The 26669-nt window shown below is 41.5% G+C and overlaps 1 protein-coding gene across 1 annotated transcript in view; it reads left to right on the top strand.

The window, feature by feature from the left end:
• Nucleotides 1-2572: 2572 nt before the first annotated feature.
• TFEC (transcription factor EC) overlaps nucleotides 2573-26669 on the top strand; it is a 60609-nt gene continuing 36512 nt past the window's right edge. Inside the window, 1 exon segment of the mRNA XM_033163051.1 lies at nucleotides 2573-2744. Within this exon segment, the coding sequence (XP_033018942.1) occupies nucleotides 2718-2744 (27 nt within the window). The 5' untranslated portion in view covers nucleotides 2573-2717.

Below are 26669 nucleotides of genomic sequence, written 5' to 3'. Positions count from 1 at the left end.
TACCTGTCTGCTTGCAGATTTCAGTGCTTTGGCTGGCCCATACTAAGTGTCCCATCAAGTTTTTAAATTGTACAAATCAACATTGCTGCTGTGAATAGGGCTCAGTAGCAAATTAGTGCTAGTGCAACTCATGGCAAATAGGTGTAATATGACACTGACTTTGTGTGCTGCTCAGAAACCCAACAGCAGCACTGTGTACCAAGTGCAGCTTCTAAACAAGTCTACAAGGGTTCTAAACAAGTCTGCCTAGATTGCATTACAGTTATCTAGAGGTGAGGTTACCATGGCAGAAAGAAGATCCCAAAGCAACTCCCAGCTTAGCAATAGGTCAAGTCAAAGTATCCATTAAGCAACTCTCTTATGAAGGCTCATAGAGCTGGAGAATAGGGCAAGGTAGGTGGAATCAGTCATCGCTGATGATCAGCACTTCCCAGTTCTTCTGACAGCAGCTCCCCTCAAGAAGGTTTCTCGGGCTAAAGAGTGGGGCAAAGCAAATGGAAAAGCCACCCCCTTAATATGCATTAATGCAATACATTTTTGTATGCTATTCTCACTAATCATCTTTATGCACATTTCCCCTAATAGATGCATTTTTTAAACCTTGGCTGCTTGTAGAACCACAGTGCAAAATTCAGATAAGTGCAAATTTCGGAGAATGGCTGCATTACCGTTTTCATCTTGTTTTGGACAGTGTGAATCTGATAGATTTGGCTTTAAATGGGATCTGAATCAATTTCCACCCCCACCAGGAAGACTGTATGGAGAGTGGGGGGCGGGAACACATGCCCCCCAAAGTCTTACCTTTCCTGCTCCACATAATGCATTATCTTCTGTTTCATGTATAAAAGATGGCTGTAGTATAGTAGAACAATTCCTTGAATGATGTGCATGCCCAAATAAAAAAGCAGATGTGTCAGACATCATTCTCAACCTTTCTGGTGGGTAGCAGTTAAGCCATAGAAAGGACAAGATGTAGAAATGTTTGTTAATCCTGTCAACTGTTTGTTGCCCTATTAGGTTTGATGACATTGCAATTTCTGTAACTGACCTTGGAATGGGATATTTGATTAATTTGAGAGCTTACAGATTTTGTATTAGCCTAGCCAACAGGTCAGTCTAAAATGCAAAAGCTTGCTCAAACTTTCACCTGAAGATGGAGCCTGAGTGGTACTGGATTTATGTGTGAGATAACAAAAGTCCATCAAAAATTTTACTAACAACATTCTATGATGGAGTATGTTCATGCTGGGAGAAAGTATGGTCCCAGGCTTATTTAGATTCTCATGGCAAAAAAAATAAAAATCTACAAACCAACATTTGACAACTCCCTTATGCTCTTAGGTGTTCTACAGATTATGAAAGACTCCTATAATTATTGAATTTTTATTTTGAACCAATTGCTGGGTATTGGATTTTGCATACTAAGAGTCACAGGCAATATGTCCAAAATACAAAAGTTGTGTTTAAAAAATGTTTCGTAAACAAGCTTTACTATGTAGGCCCATGGGTAGGCAAACTAAGGCCCGGGGGCCGGATCTGGCCCAATCGCCTTCTAAATCCAGCCTGCGGATTGTTTGGGAATCAGCATGTTTTTAGATGAGTAGAATGTGACCTTTTATTTAAAATGCACCTCTGGGTTATTTGTGGGGCATAGGAATTCATTCCCCCCCCAAAAAAATAGTCCGGCCCCCCACAAGGTCTGAGGGACAGTGGACTGGCCCCCCTGCTGAAAAAGTTTGCTGCCCCCTGATGTTGGCCATTCTCTGCTCCATCATATCTCATAAGCTGGTCGTTGGCCTCAGAGACCACCACTGTACACTGATTATGTAATAGTTTGAATGTAATAAAATATTATTTCTGAGAGAAGCTGCATTGAGAGAATCCATACTTCCTTGCCGTCCCGTTGCCTGATTTTATCACCTGTATATTTATTGTACAGTACAAGAATGCATGTTATATGAGGACTGCAGTGGGAAGTCTGTGCCTGGCAAATGTGGGAAAATATTACTCAGTCAACAAATTCCAGAGCAATAGGCTGGTTGTTGTAGCAAAAAAAAGAACCAGGCAGCTCCTTCAAGTCTTGATTATCTAGTCAGTTCTTCAAGCAGCTTCTTCTTCTGACTGGGGAGTGAGAAAACATTTTAGGCATAACTTTAAAAAGAGCCTGGAAGGTTGTACAAAAATGCCAAGAATTGGATTAATTGGCATAATACAAGGTGGCTGGGCACAGTTGGGAAAAGTGTCAGCATAGGGAGAATCCCCACCAAGAAAGACTGTCTGCGCAATTAGCTATCTGAACTCTAACCCTTCCAGAATAATTAATGAATAACAGAGAGGATCAAGACAAAGACACAAAGTGATTTGGTGTGTGCTAGCAAGTAATACATCAAAGAATGCTGGTAATTGGCCCTGTGGCTTTCATTCTTTGCCCTATTTCTTTCAATTCATTGACTCAAAATAATGGGTTCAGGTTCATTATCAACAGGTTTTAGCTGCAAGAGTACAACACTTCAACAAAGCTGGGATTGTAGCAGTACTGGTGGCTCGGTAAAAAAAAAAAAAAGAAGAAGAAGTAAAAAAAAAAGTTGTGGACTGGCGCACACTCGCTTGAAAGGGAAAGGAGCGGTGCAAGGCATTAGCTTTGCACTTAATGAAACAGTGGGTATTCACAAACTTTTCCCGAGTTTTCTAAGGTTTGGCTTTCCCTACAAGTCACAATGCTGGAATACAGTTGGTATGGGCAGGTATGTATAGCTCCAATTAAAGCTGTCTTATTATAGCAGCAGGGATAGAGAGGGACAGATAGAAAGCGCGCCTTCCAATATAATGAATGAGGCTGAATGCTTGACGCCATGTGTCACAGGTGCAAGTCACTATTTATTTGCCAATAATGGCCGTTTATTGTTGGAAGCACTCATCGGTCCCTAAAAGGGCTGATTTGCTCCATAAATGTGGTTACAGGTGGTTTCGTCCTCCCTCCCCTCCCCCGCTGGATTTGTTTTGTTTTTGTTTTTGCCCAACTAGAAATAGAAAATGCTTAAATATCTGCAGGGGAAAAAAATCTTTTCTGGCTGGGAAGGTACTGCTATGGCCACCATATACCACCATTGCTAATGATGTGGGAGAACTTTGGAGGAAGAAAAGGCAAGGGAGAATGGAGAGCTAGGGCAGACTTCTTAGTATTCATTATGGATGAGTATATAATGTGTACTGTTAACTTTATAAAGCTCTGTGAATGTTATTCAAGAGGTTATTGTTCCAGTTTCTTGGCTAAATATTGATCAATTTTGATCATTTGCTGAATAGCTTGGGGAGCTGGGGAAAACCAACATCTGTGTGACATTATATTTCAGTTTCCCTAGTTTATGAGGCATGCCGTCATGATCAGGACTGTACCATAAACTGGACTTTTTAAAGAGGAAACAAATTATTGTTTATAATGCATGCACAGCAAAACATTGTTTGTTCACGAGCAGGCTTAGGAAATTTTCATATGTGATGCTAAAATGCATTTGCTTGTTTGACGTGTATAAATGCTATTATTACCGAGTAGAAAATGGAAGGGATCTATTCGTAAATATACATTCTATCCAAAGTAGCCTTTTCATTGGATTTACAGAAGCGGGAAGTATAAAACTCGATGTATCGCATGTGAAGCAGTCACGGAATATATATTGTGAAAAGTTTAAGAGTCATCCTTAATTCAATGACTGGGTGACGTAATTCAAAGATCTTGGGAATCAGGTCAATGAAACTTCAGCCGATTGCAATAAACTTTGGATAAGACTTTCTGTGAAATAGCTACCAGCACAGCTTTTGTCTCTAGACAATAGTACCATGTGAATGATGTAAAATGATGTGGAATAAGCTACAAAGTACTAGTTTTTTAACAAACAAACAAACAAACAAAGCAACTTTACATTACTTTCCTGCTGTGTTATGTTACAATTACACTACAATGTATAATTTTGCATAGTACAGGAAACATTAGTAATCTTTTACTAGGCGTTTGCAGTTACGACATTTAATTGTATTCATTGAATGAAAAAACACACAATTCCCTTTATCTGATCTGTTTATGTATAATATTACCATTGCTCTCTAAATTTTGGTTTAAACAACATGCAGTCATAACATCCCTTTCCTGATCTAAACACCCGGTCTTACATGACTATAGGTTTCTGCAACTTATGGCTGTTTGTCATATGCAAGCTTATCAGTTGATGACTTGTGCATATAATGTGATAGAACTTTCCCATCGCTGCATATATTATCTTAAGCACAATAATTTTCTAGTTCACACATTTCAGCTGCCAGTCATCATGAAATCAAATAAAATGTGCATATGTGTGAATCAGCCATTAACACACTTTTCTTTCTTTTCTGCTAGTTTCTGGCAACTCAAATATTTTGGTTGATCTCCCACTTTGTTTGGATAAATCAAATTATAGCGAATGGTCATATGCATATTTTTTTTCTTCTTCTTTTAAAATTCCCGCTGCTCCTTGTCTGAAATTTATTGTTTTGAATGAAAAGAATCTCAAAACCTGCACCAGAAAAACTGGCATGGAAAGCTCATTTTCAGATGGGAGCATTGAAACTTTCCCAGCAAAAGTATCCCATGTAATCCTTTTGCAATGCAGTCCTAAACATACCTGGGAGGAAGTCCCATTGAACTCAATGAGACACATGAGTAATGAGCTGACATTCATAGGATTGCACTATTAATATGACATTAATGATTACTTCTGATGCATAAAAGTAACCAAATCTTTGAAGAATGTGCTACGGTCACATTCATAGACAAGGGTGGCCAAAAGTTAGAACAGCTGGGCTTCTTAAATTTCCAGTTGCAGCATTCAACAGATGATTTCAACACTGTCACTTATGAGCTGTGAATTAAGCTATAAATATTGCAATACATACCAGCGATTTCTCCCATTTGAGAAGCACGGCACATCAAAGGAGCTGCGCTATGGCATGCCACCTATGGGCAGGTGTCATGCTTAAAAAAAAAAAAATTACTCCCATCTTTTCTCCTTCTCCAAATATGTGGCTTTTAATGGGAAGGGCTGTTGAACAGTTTGAAATGCCTTTTTGTTTACTCTAAATCCCTTCCATTGCATGATTCTTTCTGAAATTCATCCTCAATTTTTAGTTGAATGGTTTTGCATTCATATGTTACGGTGTGCATAACAAAGAGACTGAAGACATATCTTTGTTAGAAGGGAAAAATAATTGACAGCAGCTGAAGCTTGCATCTTGCAAATAGTTCCTCTGACTTTATGACTAGACTTCTCTGTTACTCACCTGTATGCATGCTGGTTGTCGTCCCCCACCCTCTTTCTTTCTTCCTTTGTTATATATGACATTCCACATTAATTCTTATCTTGGGAGTTACTTTACAGCCACACTAGATGCGATGCTAAACACCTCATTAATAAGCCCATCAATGGGACTTATTTCTATCAATATTGTATTGTATGGAGGTAGGAGGCTTAACCCTCCCCCCTACATTACTCAAATGACAATTTCTCCCTCACAAAGAAGGGCACAAATGGGAATATTCTCCTGGGGCTAACAGCAGCAAGGGGAGGATTTTCATTGGGATCATGGTGAGCTGGGAAAGGGTTAAACATCCTTTCCCGGCATGCCATGATTCTGATTAAAATTGGGGCCCTTGCAATGGCTATCTTCTATCTATCATCTATCTATCATCTATCTATCTATCTATCATCTATCTATCTATCTATCTATCTATCTATCTATCTATCTATCTATCATCTATCTATTTATCATCTATCTATCATCTATCTATATCTTTTATCTCTCTCTCTCTCTCATCTATATCTATCATCTATCTATCTATCTATCTATCTATCTATCTATCATCTATCATCTCTCTCTCTCTTTCTCAAACTCTCTCAAACTCTCTCTCTCTTTCTCAAACTCTCTCAAACTCTCTCTCTCATCTATCTATATCTATCTAAACACTATTTAATGTCCTAAAAACAAGTTTAGCATCATGTTGGGCTCTTAGTTTTTTTTATAGCTACTGAGTGTTGCAGGAGTGGCCCTGCATCTCATCTTAACGCTTGAAATCTTATTCAGATATAAATGGTGAAGAGTACCGATCTCTCAAAAAAAGACTGCTTTCTCAGCATTCTCCTTGAAGGCAAATACATGTTGGGCATATTTTTGCATGCAGGAGGGGCTCGATGAGCACGTAGACATTACGCAATACTGACAGTTCTCTGCTATGGGGTACCTGCCTGCGCTTTCTGTATGTAGTTCCACCCATGCTTCTCCTCTATAGGGCTGTGCAAACAAGTTTCTCCTGCTCCAGACACTGGAATATCCATTGAACTTTCAAGGACTCCTTTCTGCATGCTCAACAGATTGCAAGGAGAGGACTGGAATATCACACCCTCCAACATTTCTCTGATGAAAATAGGGATGCCCTAAATACTCCTAACAATAACAATAACAGTCACAATAATTTTATTATTTGTACCCCACCCTTCGGATTGGGTTGCCCCAGCCACTCTGAACAGTTTCCAACATACAGTGGTAGCTCGGGTTAAGTACGCTTCAGGTTAAGTATGCTTCAGGTTAAGAACTCCGCTAAGAACAGAAATCTTGCCCTGGCGGTGCAGTGGCAACAGGAGGCCCCATTAGCTAAAGTGGTGTTTCAGGTTAAGTACACTTCAGGTTAAGAACGGACCTCCGGAACGAATTAAGTACTTAACCCGAGATACCACTGTATATACAAATGAAATAAAGCATTAAATTTTAAAAAGCTTCCCTATACAGGTGTGCTTTCAGATGTCTTCAGATGGGTGTATAGTTACTTACCTCCTTGGCTCAAGGGTGGCATAACTCCATACCCTCCAACATTTCTCCGATGAAAGTAGGGACAAACTAAGGAAAAGCGGGACATTCCGGGATCAAATCAGAAACCGGGACGGCTTCTGTAAATCTGAGACTGCCCCTGGAAAATAGGGGCGCTTGGAGAGCCTGGAATATGCCCCATATGTGTTAAGAGGATAGAGATGCTATAATGCAGAAGAACATTCATGTCTCCTGAATGTAATGTAGGAAGTTTATCTTGCAGTGCGGGGTAGTATATGTCTTTGATTATGAAAATTATTCAGAATTCCGAAGACATCATTGCATTTTAAGGGCATTTTAAGCACGTCTTAATCTCAGTCTAAGATAAACATTTCTGCATCACCATGTACCTGACTGGCTTGCCCTTTTAAATTCACAAAACCTTGATCCATATTCAGGACAGTGGGTTTTTTCTCTCCCCTTTGAGTTTTCCTGCTGTGATGAAAGAGTCATCTCATCCTGTATTAATTTTGTCGGGTATCTTGAATATTATTATGCTATTACTTTTGGAGGCAGCCTGCCAGTACGTATATGAGCATTTTTCACATCTAAAGTAATAACGCTGATAAGTATCCCAATCTTTTTTTTTAAAAAAAATATGAACTGAATAAAGCTATTTCATCATTATCGTCATCGTTTAAAAATAACACACAACTTTTTTTATGTTGGCATTCCTTCAGAATAGGTTGTATTTAATATTTAGTTCCCTAGATTTCAGCATTGCAATCCTATGTAAGTTTACACAGAAGGGATTTTACTTCCTTATAAGGGAGTTTAGGATGGCAGGCTTCAGTAACTAACTTTGTTAGTTTTAAAATACTGTAAAATGAAACAATTTTATTTGATACTTTTACAAAAAGTGCTCACCCACTTATCTCTACTGACCTCTTGTTAAGATGCCGAGGCCTCTTTTAAAACACACTTTAGTTATACTTCAATTGAGCACCTGAAAAGAAGGGGAATGAAGGGACAAATCTCATTTTATTCCTTTCCCATACACTGAATCTCTCTCTCTCTCTCTCTCTCTCTCTCTCTCTCTCTCTCCTCTCTCTCTCTCTCTCCTCTCTCTCTCTCTCTGTGTGTGTGCGCGTGTGTAGAATTAAGCTCAGAGAAAGCTTCCTTTGCGGTTAATTCCCACTCTCTTGCTCACTCTGGAAGTGCAGGGTGGAATCAGCTTTCCTTATCTCTCAGCATAGATTTGTAGAGTTGGAAGGAACCACAAGAGTCATCTAGTCCAACCCTCTGCAATGCAGGAATCTTTTGCCCAACATGGGGCTCGAACCCACAACCCTGAGATGAAGAGTCTCATGTTCTACCAGCTGAACTATCCTAGCTTCTGGGTCATGTGGCCAGCATGACTAAGCTGCTTCTGGCGAACCAGAGCAGTGTACGGAAACGCCATTTACCTTCACGCCGGAGCTGTACCTATTTATATACTTGCACTTTGACGTGCTTTCGAACTGCTAGGTTGGGAGGAGCTGGGACTGGACAACGGGAGCTGATCCCGTTGTGGGGATTCAAACCGCCGACCTTCTGATCGGCAAGCCCTAGGCTCTGTGGTTTAACCCACAGCACCACCCGCGTCCTGGCATACACACACACACACACACACACACGACTTTTTTATTCATTTTAACTTTTAACATTTTTCATCATACACAAATCATAATCACTTTACAAATAGGATTCTCAGAATCCCCTTCTGTGGTCCCCCCCCATATTCTTTTCAAACTGCATTGTAACATATTCTCCATACAGTGGTACCTCATATATATATTATTCATTTTAACTTTTAACATTTTTCATCATACACAAATCATAATCATTTTACAAATAGGATTATCAGAATCCCCTTCCGTGGTTTCCCCCAGTATTCTTTTCAAACTGCATTGTAACATATTCTCCATACAGTGGTATGGAGGTCCGTTCTGGAGGTCCGTTCTTAACTGAAACTGTTCTTAACCTGAGGTACCACTTTAGCTAATGGGGCCTCCCACTGCCGCCATGCCACCGCCGCACGATTTCTGTTCTCATCCTGAAGCAATGTTCTTAACCTGAGGTACTATTTCTGGGTTAGCGGAGTCTGTAACCTGAAGCATCTGTAACCTGAGGTACCACTGTATTTTCTTAAATCTCAATTTTTAACATAATTCTCACTCCATTGCAAGTTTTTTTAAAAATCCCGCCAATGTTTTCAATTGTTTACAGTGTTTTTTCAAGTGACTTAAAAAATTTCCCCATTCTTTATTAAACTTATTGTCCTCTTTCCCTGGTCATTTTCACCAATTCGACATAGTCCATCATCTTTATCAGCCATTCTTCCACTTTATGCATTATTCAGCAAAAGGGAAACTTCCCAAACATGTTTGGTGTGTGTGTGTGTGTGTGTGTGTGCGCGCGCGTGCGTGCGTGTATTCTACAGTATATCTGTATTTCATTGAGACTTTCTTATGATGGATTAACTTGAGGAAGATGACAATGCTGTTGTTGGACCTGAAATACAATGACCTCTCCAAAATTCACTGCCCTAAGCAGTTGGGAACTGCTTTGTTCAATATTCTTCAGGGGGAAGAGAAATTCACCAATGGTTTCTTAGGGGTGGGTTTACAGGTAGCAGTGGCAGCAGAATAGCCTTCTCTCCCCTCCCCCCCCCCCGTGTTGTCAGCCTGGACACCATTTTGCACCCCCTACAATTCATTGTTATGGGATGCTGTGGGGGTGAGGGAAATGGTGGTGGCCACGAAAAATGGTGGAGAATGTTTGGGAAATGTCCCTCTTTTACTTGGCAGTCTTTAATGGGCTTTTGCAGTGCTTTTTTTCTAGGGGGACGCAGGGAGACGCATACCCCTAAACATTTTGTGAATCTAACGGGAGAAGAAACTAAAAGAAAAAGAAAAAATAGTTTCTTCTCTAGCACGGTAAATGTCAGTTCCATTGCTACCCCTGATGGTGGCCTCATTTCCTGTCACGGTGTTTCCTGAGTCTCAGATGCAATGAGAGTACCCCTAAACTTTTTTTTTTTTTTAAAGAAAAAAAGCAATGGGCTTCTGATGCTGTGCGCACACTTCACACACATACTTTTACTACTGGTAGTGGGTTTGTGAGACCAGGGTTGCGGAGCCTGCGGCCTTCCATATTTTGTCGGACATCCACCCCTCAGCTCCAGTCAGAACGGCCAGTTATCAGAATGGTGGGAATTGTATCTGCTCTAGCCCTCTGCTCCACTTTTCCCCCAACCTTGCATTATAGTCTCCATGTAGGGAAAATGGCACCCCATCATATGTGAAGTCAGAGGAAATGCTTGCTTCTGCTGTGAATACATGGGTTGAGAATTTGAAACCAGTGTGAATACATGGGTTGAGAATTTGAAACCAGTCGGAAATAATGTGGTTACTGATAAACTCAAGAGCAGCTGTACTAAGGTGGGGCTCCTCAGCTCACAATCTTGTAACACAGAGTAAATGCTGGTGCTGGGATTAGGAAGTCTCTAATTGAATCTCTAATTAAGAAAGCAGTAATTAATTTACATGCACATGCTCAAGCCATAATGAAACGTACAGCATTTGCTTTGATACAGGGTTAACATGCTATTTTCAGTGCCAGCTGCCCAGAGATCTCAAATCACAATTAAACCATTGTAAATCCATCGCTACTGCGACGCACCATAACTAATCAGGGTTAAGCAAGTCATGGAGATTTTTTTATATTTTCTAAAATTGAATTTGTTTTTAATTAAGCATCAAAAATAGTGACCCTCCCTTCTCGCTTACTCCAGCTTGTTAAAGTATCCTGAGGACACCACTGACATTTTAACATTTCTAGATCTTGCACCACATATGCAATGTTTCCCTCCCTCTTGTCTCTTTTACCTCTGATGTGACAATATTTAAGACATTTTAATTACGGAAACTGTGATAGCGTGTGAAAAGGAAAAGTCAACATTGCACATTTGCCTTTCAGTGTTGAAACAGTGCTTGTCACTAAAGATACCAAGCTGAAATTTGCAATGGCTCTCAGTGTCTAATCATAGAATTGTAGAGTTGGAAGAAACCCCAAGGCCATCTAGTTCAACCTCTGCTTAAAAACCTTCAAGGAGGGAGAGTCCACAGCCTCCAGAAGGAGACTGTCCCACTGTTGAACAGCTCTTACTGTCAGAAAGTTTCCCCTGATGTTTATTTGGAATCTCTTTTCCTGTAACTTGATGGTGGTTCTAATATGGTTCATAGAAAGTGTGTGGAGAGAGCCAGTGTGGTGTAGTGGTTAAGAGTGGTAGACTCGTAATCTGGTGAACTGGGTTCACATCTCCGCTCCTCCACATGCAGCTGCTGGGTAACCTTGGACTAGTCACACTTCTTTGAAGTCTCTCAGCCCCACTCACCTCACAGCGTGTTTGTTGTGGGGGAGGAATGGAAAGGAGAATGTTAGCCGCTTTGAGACTCCTTTGGGTAGTGATAAATGTTGGGACTTTTGTTTTAACTGGAAAAGCCTCAAAAACAGTTAAGCACTTGGAAAACACTAATGGCATCCAGCAACGCGTCTTGCTGCCTTTCCCTCTAATTCTCCAGTGCTTTTGCAGAGTTGTTCTAACTTCTCCTGCGCAACGGTATGTGTGCCTTTCTTGCCAGCAATATAAATCCCCCAAAGTCCAGCTTGTTTTAAGCAAGCACGCTTTATTTACAAACATAAATCACGGACACTCCCGGACTGATGGGACACATTTCACCTGTCTCCAGTTAAAAGTGAAACCAGAATGAACAGAAAAAACAGTGCATCACAAATCTTATAGGCTTCGCATACAGCAGAACTACCTGGAAGTATGACACATCTTCCCTATGGGTGGGGCGGACTGTTGAGTTTATTTAACCCTGTAAGCTCCAAATCTCACAATAAAGCAGGGTATCAAATCCAAACTCCTCCTCCTCCTCCTCCTCTTCTTCTTCTTGGATATTCATGCATGCCTCACTCTGTTCTGGCATTCATTCACACTTTCATCTGGTATTTTCCATTCTACTGCAACTGGATTATTCTGCACAAGTTTGTCTTCTCTTTTTATCAGATATTGGTTGTGGTCCCCTTTCCCCCATATATGTCAGGGACCATGCTGAGTAGGGCTGCATTGAGGAGAAATTGTGGGAGCCTCCCCCTACCCCTCCCCTTGATCCTGATCAGGATCCTGAATCTTCCCAGGAGCAGGAGAACAGTATAGAGTTGGAACAGTGGTTTGCAGAGGGACATAGTTCAGAAGGCAGAAGCTGGGAAATACTGGATGGGGAACAGCTAGAAGGAGAAGCACTGGGAGATAGAGAGTTAATAGATTCACTGTCTCTGGAAAGAATTCCTCCACTCTCCCAAGGTCAAGAAGAGCTGATAAGGTGGCGGAAAATAAAGCACAGAGATCACGAGCTCAGGGTACAAGACACAGTAGTGACGTGGGTGACTAGGGAGGAAGTGGGTGGGGCCCTTAATTGGGAGCACCGCCATTCCTAGGAAATGGATTCTTTGTTCTCTCGCTGTGATCATTAAAGTTTCTAAGTGGTAAGAAGACTCCTTTTCCTTTGTTCTGCTTATCTACTGCCGGGGGGTGGGGGAGGAGACGATTCCCTGAAGCCTGACACTATATCACAATTCATGCTAGACTTTTCTATCACTGCCATCAACAGATTATTTGCCACCAACAAATCAGTTGCCTTTGTTATGTGTCCCCTTTAAAAGGGGCAGAAACACTACACCAGTTTACTGGCAGTTGGATCACTATTGATTCTGACCATGTCTCCCCTCCCCTTCTTCATCTTGGTAAGCAAAAGTGGTCCACCTGCTAGGAACCTAGCACATGGTGGGTCTGCCTTGCCTATCACTTTCTAATATGGAAGCCTTTTCTCAATCCCTGAAATAACATCCTGTTTCTGTGATCTCTCTTTAGAAAAACAATCAGGTTGCCATGTTTTCCCCCACAAGTCCAAGTGTTTGGGCCAAACGAGGCATTTGCTCCATTCATGTATATAGCATGTATATAATTAATTGAGGAAGAATACAAAGATTAGGAAGACCGGGATCCAAGAATCCTAAAAGAGCCTAAGAGAATAAAGTATCTTTATATGCACACCATGTAACTTGGACACTGTCAGATTTGGAGAAATAATTTAGAGATAGAAATCGGAATAAAATCATTCACCAGATTGCAATCCACTGTCAGGTTGTAATGTTAATTTTGGGAAATCTGAAATGCTACCACTTAACTCAGATAAAAGGATAATAAATAGAACTTCTGGTTTCTTGATTTAGATGGTTAAGATTCACTCTCCCTCTTTTCCTTTGTTCTGTACAAATTACACTACAGCCATCCTCTTAATTATTTTCATTCTACAAACTTTGGGCTGGAACTCTATTTAAAGCAAGTTCTAAATATAGTGTAGTGAAATTTTATGTCCCTGAGCAATTATGGTATAGAGCTCAACATATTTATTTCTAGACCTACACAGCTGACCTTTGTTAAAGCATAAGATTTATTTTCACTTCGAATTAGTAATTTCAGAGTATACATTTCACAAAGCTTTCTTAACTACACGTAGCAGTTAATCTGTTTTCTTTAGATGACTGTTACATTTGTACTGCATAGGATGGTATATGGCCGAGATTTTTTAAAAGATTAATGGCTAGGCGGAGAGAATCATTTTGTGAAACAATGCAGTTTACTACACCAGCTTCTACACAGATCATGAAAAGCAAATGTATATATGCACACAATGTGTGATATTAGAAGACCAGTTGAAACTCTGTGACACAAATGACTGGTTATTTTATTATTTGGGGGGGTTGCTATTATTTTTTGTAATGCATTGGCTATCACACTCAGGTATACTGAATCAGATTTCTTGAAGGGGTCACACTGAGCCAGCCACTGTATAAAACTGTATAGGGATGTGGGTGGCGCTGTGGTCTAAACCACTGAGCCTCTTAGGCTTACCGACCTGAAGGTTAGTGGTTCGAATCCCCATGATGGGGTTAGCTCCTGTTGCTCTGTCCCAGCTGCTGCCAACCTAGCAGTTCGAAAGCACACCAGTGCAAGTAAACAAATAGGTACTGCTGTGGCAGGAAGGTAAACAGCATTTCCATGCGCTCTGGTTTCCATCACGGTGTTCCATTGCACCAGAAGCGGTTTAGTCATGCTGGCCATATGACCCAGAAAGCTGTCTGTGGACAAATGCTGGCTCTGAAAGCATGATGAGTGCCGCAACCCCATAGTCACTTTTGACTGGACTTAACTGTCCATGGGTCTTTTACCTTTACCTTTTTACCTTAGAACCAGCATGGTGGCTAGAGATATAGCACTCCCAAAGTATTACAGCTTATGGCCTGAAAAATAGAGGGGCACAGGTTCCACACCATCCCAGGCGATAACACTGTAGAATTATCCTGTATAAGGCTATGGCATGTGAATAACTGCTACCCCACAAACAGGGTAGCAGACACAATAGTTTCTTGCAGGCATTTACTCTGTATACCCTCTCTAACTGTTATTGCTAGCTCTTCTACAGAGTGATCTCTGCAGTGTCATGAAGTGGTGGCCAAAGATGACATTCCCTGGAGGAATGGCCCATGACAGCAGCAAATGGAAGCTGTGGTCTGATCCTATGAGAGTTGAGCATGCTGAAGCCTATTGATCGGCTTGACTGCACAACTTTGTACAAAATCCCTCTGTTTCTTGAGTTGCAACCCAACTAAGGCATATTCTGAATATGAGTCTACCTGGAGTAAGTCAGATACAATATCATACCCCACAAGTGTCCTGGGGGGGAGGCCCATTCCATTTTTTTGGGTACCCTGCCCCCCAAGAGCACTTTCTCAGAGGAAAATTGTGATGCAAAACCGCATGAGATCACAGTGGCCAAAATGGCTGCTATTTCATGCAAGACAAAGTGGAAATATGGCTTCTGGGAAGATGGTGTCCCAGTTTTTGCCTAAAAGGTGCTAGAGGGCATACATTATACATGCTTTACATTATAATAGAGATGTTTTTGGGGGGCCAGGTATTGTTACATTCATTGGTTGATGGATTATTAGCTGCCTGAGCTTCTGTGATGTGTTCATTGATAACTTGTCCATCCCTAGTTTCAACAGTCTTGAAAAGACAATAAGAAAATAAACACCCATGGGCTCCAATGTATAATGGGATCACACTGGACAGTGCTACTCTAAATGTGGGTGGCATTGTGACAATAGGGGTGAAAACACCAGACATGCATCCTTCTGCAAGTTGCATTAAGCAGGTACCATGGGACAGCAGAGAGATGAGGACCAAAAGGTTCACAATGGAGTGAAAATTGGTGAGGCAACCTTATCTCCCATCCCACCTAGGATGCATTTCACGTTTGAATGTCAGGCTTTCTGAAGACGCTTTGCTTTCCCAGCATCTCATGTAGGGAGTTAAAGCCCAAATTCTTCATTTCCCCTGGGATAAACCACTCTGGGCCCCACTGATCTAGGAATATAGAGTTCCTAACACACATGTTCTCAGATATCCCTTAGCCGATTCAGAAGCTTCTTGAATTTTCATGAGATACTCTCTGAAATAATTTCCAACCAATTATGAACAACAGTAATCCTGCTTTATCTTCATATTTCATAACATGATACTAGGTTGATATAGGGACCAGGGTGGTGCTGTGTTCTAAACCACTGAGCCTAGGGCTTGCCAATCGGAAGGTTGGCGGTTTGAATCCCCGCGACAGGGTGAGCTCCCATTGCTCTGTCACAGCTCCTGCCAACCTAGCAGTTCGAAAGCATGTCGAAGTGCAAGTAGATAAATAGGTGCCACTCCGGCGGGAAGGTAAATGGCGTTTCCATGCACTGTTCTGGTTTCACCAAATGTTGCTTAGTTATGCTGGCCACATGACCCTGAAAAACTGTCTGTGGACAAACGTCGGCTCCCTCAGCTAGTAAAGCGAGCTAAGCGCCGCAACCCCAGAGTCGTTCGCGACTGGACTTAACTGTCAGGGGTCATTTACCTTTTAGGTTGATATATTCCTACTCCCTACCCAAGTCAAATTAATAAAACTTATCTGTCTATTTGATTTCCACAATGCTTATTTGTGATGTAGTCTGCAAAAATGTTCAAAGGGTTAAATTAAACATGAAATAGCAAGCAAGAACATTTGGAGGAGAAAAAAAGAGTCATATTTAAGTTATTTTAAAAAGGCCTTTCTGTGGGATAATTTCAAACTGCAGAGTTCCTGTTTTATTTAATAATGCTAATTTCATTCTTCGTGATAAAACTTAATTCTTTTACATTTAATTCTTAGAATTAACAGAAGAAATGCCCTGCCATCTGTCTCAAAGAGGACTCAGAACAATTCCTTTACTGCATGCCTGAATATTGTTTCAACTCTTCCGTTTACATGAGAGCCTTATCACTGGGCTTGAAGTCTTGGAGAGCATCTTTAACGCTAATACCATTGATTTCATAATGTGAAACATTGCGTTGTTGTTTTTTTTATTAAAAAAAATCATGTCGCTGTAATTGGATTTGAAACATCAATAGACTTGATTCTAAAAGACATGTTTATGCCTTACAAAGGCTTTTCCAAGTGACCACACAAGCAAGTACAGTTCTCCGCTTCGAGTTTATCAAATATAAAATAGCACAGATCTAAAGTTATAGAACAAAATCTATTCAAATAACTGTGAAAGAGATGTGCCTGGTAGGAAGGTTAGGAGGTCAACGCCCCTGTTCATTTGCTGCTTGTAACATGGAAACAATGGCGGTATTCAGTAAAATTAAAATGTGATGCTTGAAAAACTTGAATGAACATAGAATGCTGTCACAAGATGTGGCTAGAAGCAATATACTAAATATTGTGTGCTTGTGGCATATGGAAAACTCCCCTAACCTGGTATAACCTGCAGAAGTTTTGGGATTAAAACTCTCAGCTAGGACGGCTGAGCTAACTGCAGCTCATGAAAGTTGTAGTTGAAAATGTCTGAAAGCCACCAGGTTGGCATATAGGTCCTACCCAAACAGCTATTTAGAATATATGGGGAAGCATTTCTCATAGCCCTGAGATGAAAAACCTGGATCTAATCTGTTGTATAGGCACCAAGAATCATAGAACTGTGTAGCGGATCAGGACCATAGCTATGCATGGACCTGTTGGACCTCTGCACCTCCAGGATCTTCCTGGTCCTTGCCTTCAATGTTCTTCTTTCTTTAAAAATAATTCAGTATCTCTAGTTATCAAAGGCGGCATGTCTCTCAATACCAGTAGTGAAGAATGACTACAGGAGAGTCCAGCTACTGTCATGTCCAATTTTCAGGGCTTCTCATTGGCATCAGATTGGCCACTGCGGGATAGAGGATGCCGGGTTGGACAGGGTCTGTTTCCAGCAGGATGCTTTTTCATGTTATGTTCCAATTCTTATTTCTAATGCATGAAACAAAGGGAAATGTGCAGGTAGCATTTCCCCCCAACTGCCCAGGACAGAGTAAATCTGTTCCTGCTTTCCATTATTTGAGGTTAATGAGTGGTAGGCAGAGGCATTATTGGCTAGCCAGGACACAGCAGTGTCTTGCACCGTTCGCCTCCATTGCATGTACTGACCGATGAAGGGAGAAGGGGACAGGATTTCCGCACTTCTTCTTAGCAATCATTTTGCTCCAATAAGAACTTGGGAGGGGGATCACAGTTCTCCCCCCACTTTTCTACCCACACACAGAAACTGCACCAGCAATTTTGGCTCAAGATCCATTTTTTATGGGCTAGAAACATATTGGATTTGATATCCCGCTTTTCACTACCCTAAGGAGTCTCAAAGTGGCTCACATTCTCCTTTCCCTTCCTCCCCCACAACAAACACTCTGTGAGGTGAGTGGGGCTGAGAGACTTCAGAGAAGTGTGACTAGCCCAAGGTCACCCAGCAGCTGCATGTGGAGGAGCGGAGACACGAACCCGGTTCCCCAGATTACGAGACTACCGCTCTTAACCACTACACCACACTGGCTCTCTTACATTAGTTGTCTTACTAATGTCCTGCTCTTAGGATGGTCTTGCTGCCTGTTGGTGAGCCATGCCATCATGTAGAAAAGGAATAGCCAATGTGGTGTCCTCCAGCTGCAGACGCAGGTGGCGCTGTGGTCTAAACCACTGAGCCTCTTGGGCTTGCCGATCGGAAGGCCGGTGGTTCGAATCCCCGCGATAGAGTGAGCTCCCATTGCTCTGTCCTGGCTTCTGCCAACCTAACAGTTCAAAAGCATACCAGTGCAAGTAGATGAATAGGTTCCGCTGTAGTGGGAAGGTAAATGGCGTTTCTGTGCACTCTAGTTTCTGTCACGGTGTTCTGTTGCACCAGAAGCGGTTTAGTCATGCTGGCCACATGATCCAGAAAGCTATCTGTGGACAAACACCGGCTCCCTCAGCCTGAAAGCGAGATGAGCGCCGCAACCCCATAGTTGCCCTTGACTGGACTTAACCATCCAGGGGTCCTTTACCTTAACCTTTTTACATTACCTCCAGCTGTTGTTGGACTCCATCTCCCATCAGACCCAGCCAGCAGATCAGGGATGATGGGAGTTGGAGTCTAACTACAACTGTAAGGCAATGTATTGACTACTAATGAGAAGAACCAATCATTTTAGGCAGTGCTATTTTTCTAGTAAAAGAGGTGTTGGAACTCACCTCGGACCCTTGTTCTCTTAGAATGGCAATGGCGCCCACCTGAGAGGTGCCGGGATTGAGTTCCAGCTGAAAAGAAGCCCTGCTTTTAGGGATGTTGACAAAGGGTTTATGCTGCTATCCTATACTTATTTACCTGGGAGCAAGTCCCTCAGACCTCCACACACTTCAGAACATTACTGCTATGTGTTCTTCTATCCCACCCTTGAACCCTGCCCCCTGAAGATGAGAATCATGGAATGAAACCCAGTGCTAATGTTATCTTTTGCTGTTCCTCTGGCCTTAAAATATATGGCTGGAAAGGTTAGGGGTACAGTTGCTGAAGGAAATGGCAATTTGACTTTCATCACATAATATGACTCGGAATGTGACCTCCAGCAAATGAATTGCATATAGCTGCATGGAGTAAGGGGGTTTGGGTAAGGCTGGCATTGCAGTGCTGTTGGTCAAAAGCCAGGAAGGCAGGCCTCCTGGAAATGAAATACTGCACTTTATTGTCACTGTACCACATGTTTACAGCGAGATTAACCAAGCCCCCCCTCCCCCACAATCTCTCAGTCCTTATTACACTCTATGTGCTGTCGTACAACCTCCAACCCCGAACGCCAGCTGCAATTTTGATGTCTTCCATTCAGCAGCCTCACGGCCCACAGGTAGAAACTGTTCTTTAACCTGTTGGTGTGGCTTCTCATGCTTCTATATCTCCTGCCTGAGATATAGACTTGTTCACACATTGCACCGAACACAGGTTCAAGCTGTCTCTACATACAGGTACAAGTGTTTGTGTGAAAGTATGTACGCTCGCAATAGCAACGATGATTTCTGTTGCTTTTATTATTTTGTTATTAGGTGGACTTAGTGAATTAGTTATTTATTTTAAAAAATTATTTCTACATAACCTCCCCACCGCCACAGGAAAAAATATGCAGACTTTTTCTTCTATGTTTTGTATTCTCTAAATTTAAATAAAGCATAGTATAATGACGAGAAAAGGGGAGCTTGCTGATTTGTGCAGCTCAACTGTTCTGTATATGAAGCATCCCATGTGAATAACTGCAAGTGTACAGTGTGTTTATTTGTGCTGGAGAATTGCATTGCAAAATTCAGAAAAGTGCAAATTTTGAAGGATGGATTTTTTAAAATTCATGTGTTGCTTTCAGAGAGCGTGAATTAGATAGGTTCACCTTTAAATGGGAATTTATCTACTGTCCCTGTTCACAGAGTCAGTTCTATCAAATTGAGTAAGGCTGAATCCCAGGTAAACGGGGTAAGCCTTCATCCTCAACTGATGTTTAGGCTTTCTGAATGGTAGATGTTAGCTCCAGCAGTTGAACTACTGTGGTCTTGATGACAAAGACAGAGATAATATAGGGTTAATTCACTGCACTGCCTTATGATGATATCATTCTTTCCACCATAATGGCTTAGGTAGTCTGTATACAATTACTTTTTTTTTTTAAGTAAGTCTAAATTATTGGTGCCAGTGATGGCTGATGGTTTTTATTTTGCTTTCTTCTTTTAAAAAGACTGTTGACTGATCAATACAAATGGTGACATTATTCCATAAGTGGTAGTAAGATGTGAATGCATAAGTCTGTTGAAAAGGCTGTCATGGTCTCTGCTGGGTCTCTGCACAAATGCGTTTAAAAATAGAACTTCCTGTGAGTACTTCAACTGTGTGTAGCAGGAGATCCTTTTCTCTGTTTGTTGCTATCTTTCTTAACTCGCTGTGATCTGGCATATATTTTCTACTTTGTTGAAAGATGGCCACTTGTGAGGTAGCAGCTGAGCTATTTGTGAGGGTCCCTGAGTACTTAAATATACCCTCCCCAAAAGTGGGGAAGCACCTTAAACAATTTTTGTCGTTTTTATTAGGAAACAATCCTTCCGTGGTAGCTCACAATGTGAATTGTGCTGGTGACCATGAGTGGCGAGAAAACATCAGAAGAAACTGCGGCAGGGCAGGCATTCATTCTTCCAATCGGAAGGCACAATGGACTGATCACAAAGGCACATGCCTCTTGCACTCCCCTCAAGCTACCTTGCCAGTGCCCCCCCAATGCACCCAGGGCTATTACCCTGGAAGCCCCCCCCCACTTTGCCCCTGCCTCTGAGTGCTCTCTTTCCTGGTTCTAAAAGACACACATGTGCTCACCATTCTTGGAGCTTGGCAATCCTTTACATTCACTAGTTCCCAAAAATGTGACGAAAAAACAGTCCATCAGCCATTTTAGATATACGACCTGCTCTTCATTGGAAGCCCCTACCACATTATCAATAGACCAAGTCCTCTTTAAAAACAACAACCCCAAAACCAAACTGGGGAGAGTAGAAACACTGCCCATCCCACAGGGTCTTGCATATCAAATTAGGTAAAACTTTGGTGCTTATGTACGCATGCTCTTGCACAATGTCCTGAATACATATCTAGTTTAAAGGCTGCATTTAAACTTCAAACAGGCCTTGTGTTTGGAAGATGAAAGCTGCGAGGGGCTTGTTGTAATACACTCTCTCTGTCTGACCGCTGTAAATTTGTAGAAAATGAAGTATATTGGCTGAAAACTTATCTTTCAAACTTTTTGCCAGTTTTCTCCCCCCTCAGCTGTAAGCCGACAGCTGGAGCCTGGCTCACAAACAAAGCATGCATGTTAATCCTGTACCCACCTATGTTCATCAAACATATGGCTGAGTTGGTAGTCTTGTCACATGTAAGCTACATATATTGTTGCTTTAATGTATTCCCTCACTACTTTGATAAAAGCCTTAAGATGTTGTGACAGGTCCTTTGATATTTTCTTCTGATGTTACTGTGTTCCTTTCTTCTCCTACTACTTCTTCTTCCTCCTCCTCCTCCAAAATTTCCTATTTTGCATAAACATGAGCAGGCGAGACAGCTCTAGCTACGGGTAAAATCATCATGTTTTATCAGTAAAAAGGCAAAGGGCAAGGGATATGCTCTCCTCTCTCTTTTAGCTAAACCCATAGAAACTCAGCAAAATATCTCCAGCAATTGTTTACATTTGTTATCCACATCCGATGTCATCCTTTACATATGATGATGATGGAACCACACAGAACAACTGACAGGACTGTCAAAATTGTTAGGGTACTCCCATAACAAATAGAAATCTGAATTTACGTGCAAGTATAATCCAGTGAGAGATTTCACTTTCTTGGGTTCCATGATCACTGCAGATGGTGACAGCAGTCACGAAATCAGAAGACGCCTGCTTCTTGGGAGAAAAGCAATGACAAACCTAGACAGCATCTTAAAAAGCAAAGACATCACCTTGCCGACAAAAGTCCGTATAGTTAAAGCTATGGTTTTCCCAGTAGTAATGTACGGAAGTGAGAGCTGGACCATAAAGAAGGCTGATCACCGTAGTATTGATGCTTTTGAATTATGGTGCTGGAGGAGACTCTTGAGAGTCCCGTGGACTGCAAGAAGATCAAACCTATCCATTCTCAAAGAAATCAGCCCTGAGTACTCACTAGAAGGACAGATCCTGAAGTTGAGGCTCCAGTACTTTGGCCACCTCATGAGAAGAGAAGAATCCCTAGAAAAGACCCTGATGTTGGGAAAGATGGAGGGCACAAGGAGAAGGGGACGACAGAGGATGAGATGGTTGGACAGTGTTCTTGAAGCTACTAACATGAGTTTGGCCAAACTGCGAGAGGCAGTGAAGGATAGGCGTGCCTGGCGTACTCTGGTCCATGGGGTCACGAAGAGTCGGACACGACTGAACGACTGAACAACAACAACAAATAATCCCTAACAACCTAAAAATCTGAACATTAAACAGGTTAATATCTACATTTTTTAAAAAAACCACGGGGCATGAAGTCTATTGTATATGAGGGACAGGGAAACTACTGGTCTCCTAATGTTGGACTCCAACTCCCATCCCCGCCAACCAGCATTGCTAATGATCAGAGATGATGGGAGTTGCAGTCCAACCACATCTGGAGGACTACATGTGCTCAATCCCTTCTATACACAGTGATGCTAGAGAAGATATGTATGTAAGTATTTCTTTAATAAAAGGAGCTCTCAGGCACAAAAAGAAAACCTGAAGAATGGGAAATTGCAAGTGAGGATATAGCACTACTTTGTTGAGAGATGTACCTTCAAACATCTGAACCATCTCACAAGTGGTAGGGATTTCTGGTGGCATACAGAAATGTCAACAGAATGGCGGAGTATAGGATTTGCAGTACCAACCAGAAACTATCAGTGCTTGCAAGTACATTATATTTCTGATACCATTATAATGATCTCTTTTATGATGAATGGACATCAAATTACTTGAATGCTGCCAAATCGCATGATTTAGTTGACGTGGCAGTTATATGTGTCCACTTGCTCTTTGCTAAATTCTGCTCATGAACTCTGCTTGGATTATTTTCTTACACATTCAGTCTGTCATTTAAGCGCTACCTGCCCTGCTATGACCTGAACACAAGGTATTAATTTAACTGACTTACTTTTTACAAAAGATTAATAGATTTTCAACTTACATTACACTGTTGTTTTGTAAGCTGACTTGGTCCATATTCTAAGATGCTTTCCTTCTGATTTAAAATGCAGAGTTTTGAAATTTTTAGGTCCTCCATTCATTCACATCTTTTTTCTTCCTTCAAAATTACCTTTGTGCTCAAGTGTTTCCACACACTGGTGAAACCCTTCCCAAAATGAACCTCTTGATGCAACCATGCGCATCACTGGATGAAGTTTGCGTTTTCCTCGAAGGGTTTTTTATCAATGCACAAAAGTACACCTGCACATTGGACAAAATTAAAAGATGCAAGTGAACAGGAGGGACTGAAAGCAGTGAGAAACTCCATGTGCACATAGCCTGAAAATAAAAAGTGGATTATTATTGGGTTTTCAATCCTTTGGCACAGTTCAATAAATAACACTTGTAATTTAAAATCCTAAAATCTCAGGATAAATTCAAATGGAGGAATTTCTGAGGAAGTTCTAGTTTATATGTCAGCATGCATCTTTGTGTTTTGCAGTACATTCAACAGCAAGTCACAGTTCTGCATGCTTAGAAATCAATGAAACATAACAACTGTGAAGGATGGCAACTTCTTATTCCCCCTTGCTACTTCCTTTTCAAAATGGTGATCAGGAAAGATTTTCTAGGAGATATGATCATGCCAGTTACAAATCTAAAGTGGCTCAGTCATTTTCCATTTATACTATTCTTTTTGTTTGAGGTTATGAAGGCTTTCTTCAGGCAAAAGGTGAAGTGTTTTGGTGTGAGAGTTCATCTCAATCTATTCGCTCTCTTGTCAAACACAAATGTCAAATCAACAGCACTAAAATGGTTTTTTGTGAAGGGGAAGAAAAATAATGTCTACAGCAATGTGAGCAGATCCTTTGGAAGTGAAAATGAAACTTCAGTAGTTAACATGAAAGTCGTGCTTCAGGAATTGAAAATGTAAGTTAAGTTTAGGTAGCCTGGAGACTGAAATGTTAATTTGTCACATGTGGAATTTCAGTTTCTAACACAGGAGAGGCAGAACTTCAAGTAACAACGGAAATGTTGAAGTTCATAGTAGTGAAATTTCTTTTATCTTTTGGGAGATGTCACTTTGTACCATATTTTAAGCTCTTGTGATCAGAACAGAGTACTATGCAATAATCATCTATCTATATTTGTATCTCAGACTTATTCTGAGGACCGCAGGGTGGTATATGGATGATCTTATTTTATCCTCAGTTAGTATACAAGAGAGCTGATGACTTGAGTACAGTGAACTGGTAAATTTTGTGCCAGAGTGAGAACTTGAACCCACATCTCTTTGAACCTAGGTCAGCATTGTATCTGGGGACCTTCTTCCCTGCTAAATCTTCCTTTCATCTGGTAGGGAGTTACTTTCCCCAGTGAGAGCAGTTAAAATAGCATTTTTTACATCCTTTTAGCGTTTGTCCGCAGACAGTTTTTCGGGCTCATGTGGCCAGCATGACTAAGCCGCTTCTGGCGCAACGGAACACTGAAACCAGAGGAGCGGTACCTATTTATCTACTTGCACTTTTTGGCGTGCTTTCGAACTGCTAGGTTGACAGGAGCTGGGACTGAGCAACGAGAGCTCACCCCATCGTGGGCATTCGAACCGCTGACCTTCTGATAGGCAAGCCCAAGAGGCTCAGTGGTTTAGACCATAGGGCCACCTCCGTCTGCCACTGGACTTAATTGTCAGGGGTCCTTTACCTTTAAAAAAAATGATGAGCAATGCCATTCAAATGGTGTGCATGTGCACTATGTCTTGTGTAACATGGCTTACCAGCCCTCCCAAATATTTTATTCAAGTTGGCAGGCCTACTGGCCGTAGGCAGAGGTAAAATCCTTGGTAGCAGAGGCAGTGTGTTTGGTCTGTCTCTTTAACAAACATGTCTAGTCTTTAGAAGAAACTCCCCTCCGCTCTCTGGATGTGGTTCCTTCCAGAGCTGAGTAGGAACTATTTGGAACCTTAGTCATGCCTATGTAGCAGGTCCCAGCCGATGTGCTGAGTGTTGTTCTGGTATTCACCAGTAAACACAACTATCAAAGTATCCTGACTCCTGCTGCTCTTGGTAGTTCTACCACCCTTGTAAGCTTTTTGGGAGGGTGACAATGGAAAGAGTATTCTTTGTGGCAGCCTCTAAGTTGTAAAATTGTGTCCCCACAGTAGTGCATCTGGCACCTTCAGTGTATAGCTTGCATGCTGAAGATGCAGCTCTTTACGGACATTTGATATTATTATTAGGCACTTATTAGCTGCTTTTTAAATGAAAAGTAATCTCAAAGCACTTTATGTAATATAATAAAATAACATGCATGTCCTCTATGCTGGGTTGCCCTGGAATAAGACTTGGAAACTTCAAACTTCCACCAAGAGGGTCCTCCCTGGCTGTTCTGAACATCTAAGAGGAGACGCTATTTCAGATGCTTTAGACACTAGTGTGAGCTACACACTAGTTGTGGTTGTAATTTGTTTTAAATTGTTTCCTATGCTGCATTTTATATCGCTGTAACCTGCCCTGAGATTTTCTGGTGAAGGGTAGGTTATAAACAACATCTGTAGGGTTGCAGGTTCCCCACCATTGGTTTAGATACCAAACTTGGGTGTCCAGCTGTTTTTGGACTACAATTCCCATCATCCCTGGCCGCTGGCTTTGCTAGCTAGGAACAATAGGAGTTGTAGTCCAAAAACAGCTGGACACCCAAGTTTGGGAAACACTGGTTTAGATAAACTGAGGGCTCATCTACACTTCTGCTTGTACCATGCGTAGAAAGCATGAGTCCAAGTGGTTTTCCACTTGTCTGATGCTTTCTAGTGGCTTTGCCTTTGCCCTGCTGCTTTCCCCTAGAAAACCCACTTTTTAGCGCTAAATCAGAACAAACGGTAATCCGCAGAAAACCCGATTGCCATTTGTTCCAATCCAGCGCTAAACTTCAGGTTTTCCCAGGGGAAAGTGTGTGCATGAGCCCTAGCTGAAAATAGATCTATTTTTTCATTCTTATACACAGGAAATTAATTCAGCATAGATCAGATTAAAAGTTTTGGTCCATTCTTCTGCAATGTACAGTTACCAAACAGTTACCAAACAGAGATTAAATGATGCCTTTATGTGTGGGCAAGTGCTGGGCTGTGGTTGAGTATGAATGGATGGGATAAAGGAGAAAAGTGGAAGAAAGGGATTGCGAAGGATTTGCGAATCAAATGCTGCAGTTGTGTGAAAATAAATCAACACACAGTGAATGGAAAAATAAATAAAGGCAATAACATGTGCATTCATGCCTTTACATTTGGGGTTAATTCACCATCCTTTCTTCAGTTGGTAACTTGAGAAGTCCCCCACCCCCCTTGAAAGTGCTGTGTCACTACTTCTTCTTTATCCAAAATTCCAGCCAGAGTTCAGGAAGTTACCTCCATGTGCTACTTCCCCCTTTCTTCTCTCTCCAGATTTACACAAACTAATTAGCCATACATTATTCATTGTCAAATATTTAATGCCCTGTTCCTTGCTCACTTGTCATTAGCAAGCTGCTTTCATTCTGGCAACAGGAGTCGACGAGGTGGTGCTGTTTTACAGGGGCGATTATTTAAATTGCTCAAATC

Source organism: Lacerta agilis, chromosome 10 (assembly GCF_009819535.1).
Source record: "Lacerta agilis isolate rLacAgi1 chromosome 10, rLacAgi1.pri, whole genome shotgun sequence".
Classification (NCBI taxonomy): domain Eukaryota; kingdom Metazoa; phylum Chordata; class Lepidosauria; order Squamata; family Lacertidae; genus Lacerta; species Lacerta agilis.
Note: the sequence above shows the minus strand (reverse complement) of the source record. Positions and strands in the feature narration are given on the sequence as shown.